Source organism: Equus quagga, chromosome 22 (genome assembly GCF_021613505.1).
Source record: "Equus quagga isolate Etosha38 chromosome 22, UCLA_HA_Equagga_1.0, whole genome shotgun sequence".
Classification (NCBI taxonomy): Eukaryota; Metazoa; Chordata; class Mammalia; order Perissodactyla; family Equidae; genus Equus; species Equus quagga.
This window is the reverse complement of record NC_060288.1, coordinates 32,226,582-32,241,792: the sequence shown is the minus strand read 5'-3', so window position 1 is coordinate 32,241,792 and position 15,211 is coordinate 32,226,582. Positions and strand designations below refer to the sequence as shown.

The 15,211-nt window shown below is 43.3% G+C and overlaps 1 protein-coding gene and 1 pseudogene across 1 annotated transcript; both read right to left on the bottom strand.

The window, feature by feature from the left end:
* Positions 1–3,638: 3,638 nt before the first annotated feature.
* LOC124231755 (alpha-defensin 1-like) lies at positions 3,639–4,471 on the bottom strand (annotated as a pseudogene).
* Positions 4,472–14,340: 9,869 nt separating this feature from the next.
* Positions 14,341–15,008, bottom strand: LOC124231768 (alpha-defensin 1-like). Its single transcript, XM_046648715.1, has 2 exons — positions 14,837–15,008; positions 14,341–14,453 (listed from the first exon to the last, which is right to left on the bottom strand). Exons 1-2 carry the CDS (start codon positions 15,006–15,008, stop codon positions 14,341–14,343), a joined length of 285 nt encoding a protein of 94 aa, XP_046504671.1.
* Between the last annotated feature and the right edge of the window lie 203 nt (positions 15,009–15,211).

Sequence of the window (15,211 nt, the reverse complement as noted above, 5' to 3'; positions counted from 1 at the left end):
GCCAAAGACAGTTAGTTAGCTGGATAGATATATAGACAGACACACAGACAGAAAAAGAATGGATAGAGTGATAGATACAAAGACAGACAGGTAGACAAATAATGGATAGAAGCATAGATAGATAGATGGATGGATATACAGACCGACTAAGCTTCAGTATCATTTGTGCATTTATATCATTCTGCGTCCGAGGCCAGCATCACTGTTTGAATTCCACAGGTATTTAGAGCCAGAATTATGTTTGACAGTTTTAGGCAGCAATCTGCTGCTTGCATTTACATTAGTCCCAACTGATACACATATCAAACATCAGAAAAGCAGATGTGGAAGCTTGTTGTGAAGACTTGACTTAGGATGCGGAAAAGAGGTGAGGGAGAGGCACAGGAGGTCCCAACTCTTCCTCTGGGCCTTTAATCCGGATCTTAAAATTTTGCATCTCTGTTGAAGAAGCTGAGAAAAAGCAGCACCTGTGACAAACACCACTGAGGGTACAGGTCCTGAAGAGGAGCTCCTGAGACTGGCAGGGTTCTCTTCTGCAGTAGCAGGATGTGCTTACCTGGCCTGGAGGAAGAGGGAGCATCAGCCACGTGCCTGGGGAGGTGGATGAAGGGAGAATTGGAGAAGTTAAATTTTGAGTTGGAGTTGGCATGTCAACAGGTCAAATTAGAGCTGAAACAATGCTCATCAGATCACATGAACCCTGATGGGGTGACGTCTGCCGACAAGGACCTGAGCGCTCACAGCGTTATGCATCTGAGCTCCATGCTGTAACCACACTTGACCTCCCTTCCCCAATCCCTTATGCATTCACATACTGGCCCCCTTTGCCCTTTTTCTCTGCGTCAGGATACCTCCTGAAATAGACTAAAGTCTAGCCTAGGGGTAGTCAACTCTGGCCCATGGGCCATCGAGGCCCTCTGACTGTGTCTGTAAAGTTCTGTGGGGCACATCCAGGCTCCACCTTTTTGTACTGTCCGTGGCTATTCTCTGGCCTCAGAGACTTTTCCACGTGTCACGAAGTCAAAGTCCATGGAGAAAAGAGGACCCTTTAGAGACCATCGAGGCCAACTCTTTCATTTTTCAGATAAAGAAACAGGAACCCACAGGGGTATAATTGGTTATATCATTCCTGGGACCAGAAAAGTCTCCTGGTTCCTCCTTAAGATACTGATTGTGACATCTCTGACCTACAGCCTGTTGAGCTGAATTTTTATCTTCTACAGAAGAGACAGCAACACCTTGGTCCTCTGCCAGTTCCGTCCTGGGCTGCAGCCTCATCAGCTGTCTCTGTAATTGGCAGCAATGGGGCATGGAGGACAAAGAGCAGGACAGCTGTGAGGACAGCAGTGGTCTTCTTTTCTGTAAGGGCCTGGAGACGAGGAACTCCAAATGCACCGAGGAGGCCGATGTCACTCTAGGGGAAGAAGGGAGCATCCTGGTCTTTATAATTATCTGTTAGGGGATGAGCCAACCAAATATCGATCTCTTGAAGACACTGTCAGCACACATTCTGTGATTCCCTGGTTCAGAGGCAGAGTGGAGTGAGTGAGCCATGTGAAATCCTCCTGCTGTTTCCAGGCTATGCTTTGATGGCTGTCTGATCTGAGGACTCCTCAGAATGGAAGGCATTCTGAGAGTGCCTTTGAGTGGGAAGTAAAACTGGCAAATGGAGGATCCCAGTGCACCGTATGAACCGTGCTATGATGCAGTGGCTCCTGCTTTGATTTCTGTCCATGAGCTGACTGTACTTTGCCTGGTCCCCGGATCTGTCTTCATTTTACTCAAAGCATGACTGTGTTATCGTCCTCACACCTCTAGGTGAGGCACAAGTGTCCTCTCTCCATCACCAGATGACCCAATTCCAAACGGGCAGCCTGACATCGTCAGCAGCAGGGAGAGGCCTGTGTTTTAATGGCCACATGTTTTGTTTTGGTTCCTTTTGGTCTACCCGTTTCAGAGGAGGTGACTGATGCACCATCTAGGCCTAGGCTCTGAAGCAAGAGCAGAGGAGACCCCTGTTCTGGAGAAGCAAGGAGAGAACCAGCTCCTATTGTCTCCTGGTGGGAGGAGAGCTCTGATCATGGAGCTCAGGGGAGAGGAAGCAGGACCAGCCTGCACTGGGCTGATGGATTCCTCTGTATCGGAAGGGCTTTTGTGCAGAGAGAAAAATCTCACCACTATTTGCACTAAGTTTAATGCTCAATCAGTGCTTTGGAAAACCAGTTCTTGAGTATGAAATATTGATACCAATGTGACAAATTAAGTGCTATGAACCATTCTACAGTGAGCTAATGCGTTTCACGTGCCTGATTGTTTTCCAAGACTTCCAACACCTTCAACGTAGATGAATGTACTCAAGAACAAGGATCGCCGACTTGTTCACCCATTCCACCAAACTTTTAGAAAAAGGCCAATCTCATGGATTCAACTTTGTTTCTCTTTTATGTGACATTTCTGCTTCCCAGATCCAGGAGGAGGCTCGATGAGGTTGCAGATACTGGTAGCAAACAGATAACTCTTCTCTGGAAAAGGCACTTGCTGTGTCTTCAGGATGCTTCAAATCTGAGCCCCTGGTTATTATCAGGCTGAAGCTTTTTTTCCCTAATAAGAATGGTTTCCTTTAACATGTCGTGGTGCTCTTAAATCCTTGTCTTTTATAGAAATTTTCAGTTTAGAGACTTGCCTTTCTGACACATTTTTTCTTTTAGTTTTTGCAGGACAGTAAGTATATGAGCAATTGTCTCATCATTATGATGTATTGACTTGGTTCATTAGCATTACTACAAACATTGTGTTTCTTGCTAGAATTTTATTAAAATTATTAGGGGTTTATTATAATTAGTAGGCTCACTGTCTTTGAAGAGAAAGAGAGTTGAGGCCAACTCCTTTGCACATTGGCCTAATCGAGAAGTTACTTCACTGGTCACCAGGTATGACCACATCTATAAACCATCTCTGGACTTCCCTTCTCTCTGGGCATTAATTGAGACTGTTGATGCTGGTTAGTATTTTGTAGTTTTGGGAAGTTCTTAGTTTTTCCTGATTTGTGGCTCACTGAGGCTTTAGTCACTTTCTCTTATTGATACAGTTAGAAAAAAAAACATATCTATACATAACGTATCTGCTTAATGTAAGAAAAATATTCATATATATCAATGCCCTCCCACCTCTTAAATTTAAGGAACAAGGAAACATAGCCCATTGGATTCACCCTTCCTTGAGTCACAATACCTCGTGGTACATTTCATAGTCACTTCCTTCTTCTGAGTATCATTAAGAGTGGATTGACTTTTATAGAAAAAAATGCTGTAACTAATGATTCCTTTTCATTTTTGCTGTTTTTTTTTTTTTCTCTTACTGTGGTATGATACTCAAATTGTGCAGCAATGGGATGCAAAAGCCAGTAAACTTAGTGAAGACCATTTTGGACAGAATTCTCTATGCAAGTGAACCACAGAAGTAAGCCATATGAAAAGGGGAAAAAAAGAAGAGAGAAGAAACATGCCAAAGACACCGAATTTAATGCTTAAAGTTTATTTTGGAATGAGAAATACGAAATGGTAGAAAGTACAAAAAGTAAACCCTTTTCCGAGTCTTCAAAGGGACTCTCGTGCTGCTCTGGGTCTCAGTCCGCAAGCTCAGCGACGACAGCAGAGCCTGTATGCAGAGCCGTTTTTGTCTATGCAGGTCCCAGTGTGGCGCTCACCCCAACGGCAGATCCACCTTCATCTGCAGCTGCAAGAGGCTGTTCCCTGAACGCCTGCAGAAAGAACAGGAGGGTCAGGCTGGGGGGATGGAGGGAGGGAGGGAATGTAGAGCCAGCCTCATGGAGATATGCTAAGAGGCGATGTGTGTACTTACAATAGACAGTATCAGTCGTGTTAGGGTGGAGAGAATTCACCTTTTGGTTATAACTCACAAGAAATCTTACTGGCTCTGTTTTGGTCATGCAGGATCATATTTTTTTTTCTGATTCACGTCTATCATGTACCTGTTTATTTCCTGCCCTCCCCAGTGATCTACCTCTCAACTCAGGGTGACCTATTCCTCAACCCCCCTCATCCACACACCAATTTGAGCCAAACTCCCATGTACTGAGGCCCTTGTAATGGCCTGTTTACTCTATGCTGATGAAGCTGCTGTGTTGCACATGCCCGAGTGGTGGACTCAAACCCTTTTGTGCTCAAAGGGCCCTTGAAAAGCCTCAGAATTCAATGTCCTCATTTTCTAGTGATGTCCTGGCTAGTTTGTTGCTCACTGAGACTGCCGATCATGACAGTAAGCTGCCTGGTGTCTCACTTGAAGCATCTCGAGTGGAGCGTTCATCCCCTACAAAGGAGATGGTCATCTCCTGGGCCTCAGCCCCAGGCTGGTCCTGGGCAGGAACCTGGTCAGCTGTCTCTTCAAGGCTCTGAGCCCACACCTGGAGGGTCAAGAGGAGAAGGGCAGCGAGGAGGGCGAGGGTCCTCATGGCTGTGAGTCACCTGGAGGTCAGGGTTTGGATGGAAGAGCAGGAGCCTGTGTGTGTGGAGAGCCCAGAGTCACCTGTATTTATAGGTCTGAGAGGAGGAGGCTCAGAGATAAATAGTGCAGTGAGAGAAGGGGGGCATTTGCCTGGGGATGGGGCCCAGGTCCCCGTGCCCTCAAGTCTCTTTGATGCTCCTTTGTTCCAGGAGCTTTCATCAAGCATGAGACTGTGTGTTTGGTGTTTGCACTGATTTCCAGGTAATAATGATGATAAGGAGACTGGTCTGTTTCCTGTTTCCCATCTGCTTGAATATTGGCCTTTTATTCTTCAAAAAGGACAAGAAATAGTGCTTCCATTCAAGTAGTTCAGAGGAGAAATGCCTCTTCTTTTCTGAAGATGGGCCCTTCTTCTCTCTGGAGGTGTAGACCCTGGGGCCAGACCTGGGCCCCAATGTACTACAGGGTTAATGGATTACAGGAGTCAGGGATATCACTACCCTAAGAAGGAGGCTTTTGAGGTTCTGGGGTGAGGATGCTCCTGCGTGTGGAGAGGACAATGACGAGCTGGCTCAGGGAAAATGAGCTCAGTGGGATTCCAGGTCAAGTGTTGGTCAGGCTAAAGCCAAAGGACAGATTAATTTCAAGAAGCCAGTGTGATCTAAGCACATCACATAAAATGTACACAAGTTACATCTCTCCACCTTGAGAAATAGCAAAAGCTATGATACTCCTGTAAACCCTTGCTGAAATCATTGATCTTTTTTAAAATTTAAAATAATTTAATTCGTGCACAAGAAACAAACTTTAAAGGTAGAGGAGTAATGAGAGAGAAATAGCAGTCTCTCCTCTCCGTAACCCAGCCCTCAGTCTTCCCCAGGAAACCCCCACTGTTAACAAATTTTTCTGTAATTCACTTTACTAACCTAACGCTTCAGCTTGAACACTTTTACATCAGTAAATAGAGAACTTTACTATTATTTATTTATTTATTTTTTGGTGAGGAAGATTGGCCCTGAGCTAACATCCTTTGCCAATCCTCCTCCTTTTGCTTGAGGAAAATTGTCACTGAACTAACACCTGCCAATCTTCCCCTATTTTTTATGTGGGATGCCACCACATCGTGGCTTGATGAGCAGCATGCAGGTCTGTGCCCAGAATCTGAATTGATGAACCCCGAGCCAGCAAAGCAGAGCATGCAAACTTAACCACTATGCCACTTGGCTGGCCCTATCTACCATTATCTTTAATAGCTTTATACTATCCCACTGTTTTTATATACCATCATTCAATGATTTTCTTATTGATGAAGCACTGTTAAATTGCTAAAATTTCATTATTTCTAAACTTTTTCCGTTATGAGCAGGACTGCACTGAGTATCCTTCTATATACATCATCTTGCTCATAAATGACGACATCTTTTAGACAAATTTCTAGGTGTAGAATTGCTGGGTTGAAGCACACGTCTTATACATTTACCGGTGTTACTCCATTGTCCTCCATGGAGGCTGCCCCAACAGCCCTCACACAAATACACCAGCCCGGATGCTCCCCACCCACAATGGAGAGTGTTGTAGAAGCCCTGGGGTGAGCCAATTTCCATTGTCATTTCTTCCTGGCTAGGATCTGGACCGCAATGTGCTTGCTAACGATAAGCGATGTCCCAGACTCTCTTACAGCGCAGTGTGGCCGCTAAACAGGGTTCTGACCAATAAGATGTCATCCCTAGGAAGGGCATAATTTTAAATAATAAAATAAAGTGTTCTCATGGCTTCCCCTCTGTTGTTATGGGATTGTTCTGTATGTCCTCCCTCTCTCTGCTTGGATGGCAGGAGTGCTTGCACCTGTAGCAGCTGTGCTTTGTTCACAAAGAGCACTGCTACTCTATGTGGATGTCGGAGCAGGTGCACATGAGATGCCAGATTTGAGGCCATAATAGAGCCACCTCACCCCTCCTGGACTGCACACCTTCAGATTGTTGTGACTTGGGGAAAAAATACTCTTTTCTTTACAAAGCCACTGTTTTTTGAGTTCCTGGTGTTTGTGGCTGAAAGCAGGCTGATCTGTGGACTGTGAGGCTTTTGGTCTTTCCCAATCTGCTAGGTAGGAGTTGGGATCCCAGTGTCCTCTTGGTTTGAATTTCTCTCAGGAATCAGGGTCAATATCTTTTCATGTCTGAGAAGTATTTGTGTTTATTTTTTTCTGATGTGTCTTTTCTCTTTTGCTTGTTTTGAGAAATGGAAGTTTTGGCCTATTTATTTCTATTGATTTGTAGGAGCTCTTCATAAAATTAAGAATAGCTCTCTGTCATAAGTCTTGGAAATCTTTTCCAGTGTTTGTCATTTTGGATTTTTCTTCTTTGTGTGATGCAGAAACATTGGATTGTTATGTCATTTAAAAAATTCTTTCATGATTTCTGAGTTTTGTGTCTTTCCCGCTTAAATTTGCAAAGCTCAATCTTCTGCATGTTAGTGCTTTCGCAGCGTGAAAATAGCGCCTAGTATCTGGTGCTATGAGTTAGAGTGTACACACAACCCACTGCTCTTCTCAGGGGGTTATCAGGATCCTTATCATTTTAATGTAGGGATGGGACACACAGACATCCAGCGGGTAGATAGGACCTATAGCCATGGGTGGAGCTGGGAGATCAGAGGAACATCAAAGTGACATTAGAAAACAGGGGAGCTCTGTTTATTCCTCCTTCTCTTCTGTCCAGCTGTGCTACAACCTTCCCCAAAGGATAAGCTTAGAGACAAGCATTGCATTGTAAACACAGCATCCGTTTCCAATGCCTTCTTGTCTCTGATCTTGCTCCCACAGGACTTGTGCACCCATGGGGCTATTTGGTCCTTCCTCCTCTGAGAGACTCAGCATCCTGCTACCCCACAGGAGTGGTGAACCTTAAAAGGATCACTTGAGGATGAGAACTTGTATCTCTTCCCAATACCATGCATCCTGGAGAGTTTGATGGGTTGAATCTGCTGGTCTTTGTACTTTCAGACAGCCCAATCTACGGACATGTCAACAGCATTCCCAACACCACATCGTGAGAACAACGAAATCTTTTTACTAAACAATGATTGCATATGTGAATTCTGGCTGCTGATTTCTGGCAATAGCTTTTCTTTTGCAACTTGAAGGGTATAAAAAGAAATCAGCTCCCAGACACTACACATCAAATCCCAAAGGAGAGGATTTACCCAAGCATATGCTAAGGAAAGGCTATGAAAGCTGATCAAGATCAACAGCCAGCAAGTGTCTGATGACCAGCAGCCTTCAGGTTCTGGACTCAGAAGACAAATAACCCCACAAAACTTAGATTAGTTAGCACTCTAGAATTCAGAAAGATAAAGTGTATAGAAAGTAAGTTTATGAGATTTGGCATCACATTGTTTCTTAATCTGTTGTGGCATTGAGTAGGATACTTAACTTCTCTGTTTCATTTTCCCCTCTGCAAAAAAAAAAAAAAAAATACAGTTAAATATAACATCTACTTAATAGGGTTATTGTGAGAATTAATTATCAGAGTAGATGAAGAGTACTTAGCAATCAATAACAATTAGTTAATGTTAGTTCAGTAAATGCTTTTATGTTCAGAGAACACTACTGGGCATATGGTAGTTACTCAATGAATAGCACTCTGTGAAGTCACACCAGCTATCTTTATCCCAGAATACATTGAAAGAATACAGTCGTATTCTCATTTTACTTGAGAAGGTATTGAGACCCATCGGATTTCAATGCTGTACCCAAGGGTAAAAGCGAGGCACTTATTAGAGTTGGTTTGGAAGCCCAGGTCATCTGTTTACAAAGACCTCAGGCAGTTTGTGGTGTTGGTGAGCTGTGTATTGAGAAAAGGACACGATATAAAAAGTGTTTGGACTTAGTGTATTACTTAGGCAAAATGACACCATGGTACAGTAAACACTTCAAGTCTTCCTGGAAGAAAGAACAGGGTTTGGACAAGGAGAGAGGTGAGAGAGCAGTTTCCGAGTCTGGAGAAGGGAGTAAAAAAGGAAAGTACCAAAAACATTGAATAATGCAGCATGTGGAGATAGTGATGACTGGGAGAAGAGCCTGTGAGGATGGAGAAATGCAGTGAGTTTGTCTGGCTATAAGGCTGGGACGTTTCTTGGAGACCTTGTAGATAAGCCTTCATATTTGAGGATAAGGGCCAAGGATGGGACAGCGTAAGTAGAAATTGAGCTGTCATGTGAACCCAGGGCTTCTGTACCCAGCCAAGTTTATACTCCTTCCTCCATTCTTCCATGCTCTGAAAGGAGTTCAGAGCTACACTACCAGTACCTTAAAATGGGAATACAGAAGATTGAGCAAGAGGAGCCAAAAGCATTTCTTTCAACATGAGTTTTCTGTGATCAATACGATGTTTTGGGAGATTTTTATGGCATATCAATGATGTGGATTTTCAAGACATCATAGAGTATTGGATGGACATTCTCCTTGATTGCTGTGACAATGAAGTGTTGATGACCTGGCTCAGGTAGTAGACGCCAAAGGCAGCGCTCATGGAGAAGAAGACTCAGTAGGGACATCTCCTGTAACTCATCTTATGCTAGAAGAATTCTGTTTTTACTCAGCTACTAGTGACTCCGATGCTTGTCCAAGGTTCAATAGGAAAATCATTTGTCTTTTTTGGGTTAAACCAAAGTATGAGACTGATAGCCATGGGACAAAAACTATGTTCCCTTTCATAGGATCTGGAAGAGTCTATGTCTCCTACAGGTCATCAGAACTTATAAACAAATATGAGGAGTGACATTTTGCAAAATTACCCTGTCTTCTTTCTTCACAATTCCTTTCCTTATCATTTTTCTTCCATATTACCTTTCCCTTATCTCTCACTCCCTTCTCCAATCAATTAAATGAATATACATTCATTTCTGTTCTCACTAAATGTGTTTTCTCTTCTTGTCTGTACAAGACCAGCTTTTCTATTCATGTCTGCATTCAGCACAGGATGGTGAAATGCCTCCTTTTTCATGCAGCACAATCAATCCCAAACACCCCCTCAGACCAGGTTTTCTTAGCCTTCCCACCGCTGTCCTCCAAGACCATTAAGAGGAGCAGAAACTTCTGCTGTCTTCTGAGTTGCCATGGCAGAATTCTACATACCTTTAGAAACCACATGAGAGCTCCCAAAACTAATGAAGGAGAGGGGCCCAGAGAAGCTTTGTGGTCAAACAGCCCGCCTTGGGGCCATGCATGCAAATGACATCATCTTTGTCCCTCCAGCCCAGCTGCAAATGACTATAGTAGTCATTCAGAAGAATCTCCCAGTCCAGCCCTGTCCAATTCCCGTCCTACAACTTTGTGACAAGCAATGGAATGGCTGCTGTTTTAGCCTGATCATTTCCTGGGTAGTTAGCTTGGTGCCTGGAAGTGGGATGCTGCTGTACCAACAGCCTCAATGCTGTGGCATCACTTTAGGGACTGAGCAGTGTGCTGACACCCCATCAAGGGACCTGGTTGTGGAAGCAGAGAGATGTTTGTGGACATGTTAGTAAAAGCTTAAAAATAAAACTGTTTGTTATCCTGAGTCTTTTGAGATAAAATTCCTCAAAATAAGAAGTGTTCACAGGGCAAAGATCAAATCAAAGTTATTTCCATTAAAATGTGATTTCAGGGTAGATCTCAAGGCCATGGCTGTAAGAATGTTTGTGGCAACCTTGAAAACATTAAATGGTGGGTAGAGAAGGTGCTTTTCATCTAGAAATAAGACTTCCATGAATCTTAGTGGCTTCCCAGCGCCTGAACGTTGAGCTCAGGAGAGAAGGGCCAGTCTCTGACAGAAGTGTGGGCTCACTTTTGTCTAACAGGGTGGATTATAACTTATACAGAGGATGCCCACCAAGTTTTTAAAGAAATTATGCAGAATTGGACAGGAGGAGATGGAGCAGTGCGAAATGACAAGAGCACTTTGGATGTGCAATGACCCAAAGGCAGGAGGCACGCTGAAGAAAAAAAGCAATTGCAAACGCAGGCCATATTTTATGGAAAAGGAAGATTGACTCAGACGGGAAACTGGAGGCTGAAAGTGTGTTTTCCAGATGGTGTGAGGTGTTAAGTGAATTTCAGCAACTTTAGAGAAACTGAGGTGATTGAAAGTACCAGTGTTTGTTTGAGGGTTTGCACGATGAATTGTTTATGAAATCAGTCCATTCCTTTTGTTTTCTGATAACACCTTACACCACTGTCTTTTTATTTTGCATTTCCACATGACAATATAGAAATTGCCATTGTGTAAGTATCATATGATTTTTGGTCTACTTAACACATCTCTGGGGACATGATCACCCCCATGTTAATTAAAGAGTTCCAGTGAGACCGATGTAACCGAAGGCTATAGAGAAAGGTGTGTGATTGGGTCCTCCTCAAGGGGAGCACTCCCAGACTATGCGGATGGAGACAGTGGTTCCTGCTAACCAAGAATTTCTATTAACTATTGTGAAATCTCCCCATCGTCTGAAGGGGAAAATACATCTCTTGCCCGTCTTGGCGGCATAGCCTGATGCCCTGTTGGCTGAAGACTTGGTGTTTAATTTAATAGCTTGGGGCCTAAGGAAACATTCATTTTGTTTCTTATTGTGAGTTTTATCCAGGGCAATCGAGAATCATGTACTCTCCCCCCAAAACCTCAGCATCCTGCTCCGTGGAGTTTCTTTAGGTCCCCTGACCAGTACTCTAAGAGAGATGCGAATCTTAGCTTTAAGGTATACTGATCACTGAAGGGGTCTGTCTAGAATCCTAGATGTGTTTATATTGCGGCCCCTCTGAGGGAAGCAGCAGAGCCCTTCACAGACCCCTTCATTGTAGCTGATGATTGTATAAAGGCATATGAGGAGCTGGACAGATTATCCAAAATTCATATGATAATATGACACTTTAAAAGTAAGTGCAGTCAAGCCTTAGAATGGCAAAAATCCAGAACATTCACAACACCAAATGCAGGCAAGAATGTGGAGCACCAGGAACTCTCATTCATTGCTGGTGGGGATACAGAATGGTTCAGCCACTTTGGAAGACAGTGTGATAGTCTCTTACATAACTAAAGATACTCCTGCCATACAATCCAGCAATCATGCTCTTTGATATTTAGCTAAAGGAGTTGAAAACTTATGTACACAAAAACTTGCGCAGAGATGTGTATAGCAACTTTATTAATAATTGCCTAACTTGGAAGCAAGCAAGATGACCTTCATAGGTGAATAAATAAACTGTGGTACATACAGACAATGGAATATCATTTAGTACTAAAAAGAAATGAGCTAGCAAACAGTGAACAGACATAGAGGAACCGTGAATGCATGTCGCTAAGTGAAAGAAGCCAATCTGAAAAGTCTATATACTATTAGCTTCCAGCTATTGACCTTCTGGAAAAGGCAAAACTATGGAGAGAGTAAAAAGATCAGAGGTTGCTGGGAAATGGGGAGAGGAAGGGACAGATGAACAGGCAGAGCACAGAGAATTATTAGGGCAGTGAAACTACTCTGTATGATACTATAATGACGCATACATGTGGTTATATATTTATCCAAACTTATGCGGTGTCCAACACCGAGAATGAACCCTAATGTAAACATTAGACTTTTGGTGATTATGATGAGTCAAGGTAGGTTCATCGATTGTAACAAAGGTACCACTCTGGTGGGGCGTGTTGTTATCGGGAGAGGCTATGAATTTTGGGGCTAGGGAGTATGTGGGGAACTCTGTTCCTTCTCCTCAATTTTGCTCTGAACTTACAATGGCTCTTAAAATGGAAGCACTAAAGTTATATGCAGCAACACGGAGACTCTCAGAAACGTGATGTTAAATAAAAGAAACCAGACACAAAAGAAAAAAAAGGTAAGTGTAGAGACCAAAGAGATAGTGGATTTGAGCTATGGGTCAGGCAGATAAATAAAGGAACATCGAAAGAATTTTTAGGCAACCAGGTCGGACTCAGAAAATCCTGCCCATTTCAATCTGCTCTGCCACCTGATCGCAGAACACAAACTTAGCTGAGAGGCCTCACCTCCCCAGAGATATACTTATGTCCGGACCCTGGACTATCTCCACTCCCATTCTGGTCCCTGCAGCCAGAGAGCCTTGCTCGCTGAGTAGGTGCATGAGAGCACTCACCGTCTTCTATCACACTCACTTTTGACTTTTGGATCTAGCCTTAGGCTGTGTTAGCAACATCAGAAAACTCCATGTTCTGGAGAAACAAGGAGAGAACCCAGCCCCTATCATCTCCTGGTGGGAGAAGAGCTCTGACCAGAGAGCTCAGGGGAGAGGAAGCAGGGCCAATCTGCACTGCATTGATGGGTTCTTCGATATTGGAAGGGCTTTTGTGCAGAGAGAAATCTCGCCACTATTTGCACTAAGTTTAATGCTCGATGAGTGCTTTGGAAAACCAGTTCTTGAGTATGAAATATTGATACCAATGTGATAATTTAAGTGATCTTAACCATTCTACAGTGAACTAATGCCTTTAGCATGTCTACTTCTTTTTGATACTTCCATCCTTCAAAAACAGAGAAACATACTCAAGAACATGGATCACAATCTTGTTCATTGATTTCACCAAAACTGTTAGACAAGTGTTGATCTCACGGATTTACCTCTGTTTCTCTTTTGTTCTGACATTGCCCCCTCCCAGGGTTTTTGTGATATTCCCAGACCCAGGAGGAGGCTCAATGAGGTTGCAGATCTTTGTGTCGAACAGCTGACTCTCCATTAGGAAAAGGCACTTGGTGTGTCTCCATGTTGATTCAAACCTGAGCTACTGGTTATTATCAGGATGAGACTATTTTTGTAATAAAAATAATTTCTTTTGTGGCATCATGATGCTCTTAAATCCCTGCCTTTTATAGAAATTTTGAGTTTAGGGACTTGCCTTTCTGACACATAAGGTGTTCTTTAAGTCTTTGCAGGACAGTAAGTGTAGGAGCCATCGTCTCACCATGATGATGTATTGACTTGGTTCTCTAGCATTACTGCAAACACACTATGTCTTGCTAGAATTTCATTAAAATTTGTAGGGCTTTATTATAATTAGTAAATTCAATGTCTTTGAAGAGACAGAGAGTTGAGACCAACTCCTTCATCGGATATTGGCCTAATTTACCTTTTGATATTCCAAGGGGGACCAGTTATTTCACTGGTCATTGGGCATGACCACCTCTACTGACCAGTTTCTGGACTCCCCTTATTTCTGGGCATTAACTGAGGATACTGCTGCTGATCAATATTTTATGTTTTGGGCACACTTCTTACTCTTTTCTTGTTTGTGGCTCACTGAAGCTTTAGTTTACTCTGTCTTGTTGACACAGTTAGAAAAAAACATATATCTGTACTTAACATATATTCTTAGAATAAGAAAATATCCTGTATATCAATGCCCTCCCACCTCTCAAGTTTAAGGAACAAGTAAACAAGCCCATTGGATCCACTTTTCCTTTGAGTCAACACCACCTTCTCTTACGCTTTACAATCAGATTTCTCATTTGAGGGTCATTATGAATAGATAGAATTTTCTAGATTAACACTGTTGTGATTAATGATCATTTTTATTCTGTCTGCTTTTGTTGTTGCCATATAATTCTCAAATTTTGCATCACTGGGAGACAAAGCCCAGTTAACTTGACGATACCATTCTGGACAGATCTCTCTATACAAGTCTATCACAGCTATAAACAAGCTATATGAAAAGCCAAAAAAGGAAAAAAGAGAAGAAATTGACAAACACACTGCGTTCAATGCTTGAAGTTTATTTTGGAGAGAGAATTAAGAAAAAGCAGAAGGTACAAAGAGTAAACCTTTTTCCAGGTCTTGAAATATAATCCTTTGCTGCTTTGGGTCTCAATCCACAAAGCTCAGCCATGATAACAGCAAAACCTGTTGTTGATACCAAGGTTACAGGACCCACTTGGCTTATAAGGCCTTTGGCAGGAGTGACTGCAGTGACAGAAAACTTTTCCCTTAGAGCCTGTGCAAGGAAGAGAAGGGTCAGGCATAGGGGGAAGGAGGGAGGGCAAAGAGGCAGAGCCAGCCTCAAGGAGATATGCCAAGAGGCCAGGTGTCTTCTTACAGTAGACAAAACCAGCCATGTTAGGGTGGAGAGAATTCACCTTTTTGCCATAGTTCACAAGAAATCTTACTGACTACGTGTTGGTCCTGCACGTTCCTAATTTTTTCTCTGATCCTACTTTATCGTGTACGTGCTCCTCCAACAGTCTACCTCTCAAACTTAAGGTTACTTACTCCTCACCCCACCTCATCCACACACCTAATTTGAGCCCAGCCTCCATGCACTGACAAGTCCCTCTAATTGGCCTGCAGATCCTAACAGGAAACTGGTTGGTCTCTCACCTGAAGCATCTGGAGTGGAATGCTCATCTCCCTCAATGGAGATGGTCATCCCCTGGATGTCGGCCCCAGGCTGGTCCTGGGCAGGAACCTGGTCATCTTTCTCTCCCAGGGGCTGAGCCTGGGCATGGAAGACCAAGAGGAGAAGAGCAGCGAGGAGGGCGAGGGTCCTCATGGCTGTGAGTCACCTGGAGGACAGGGTCCAGATGGGAGAGCAGGGGCCTAATTGAATGGGGAGCCCAGAGGCAGTCTGTATTTATAGGAGAAAGATTGGCGGAAAGAAGGTGTTATCTTGAAATTGTGACTAGGTGAAGGTGGGGTGGCCAAAGATCCTCTTGTTGGCCCAGAGGAACTTTGATGTCCTTTTGATCTAGTTGC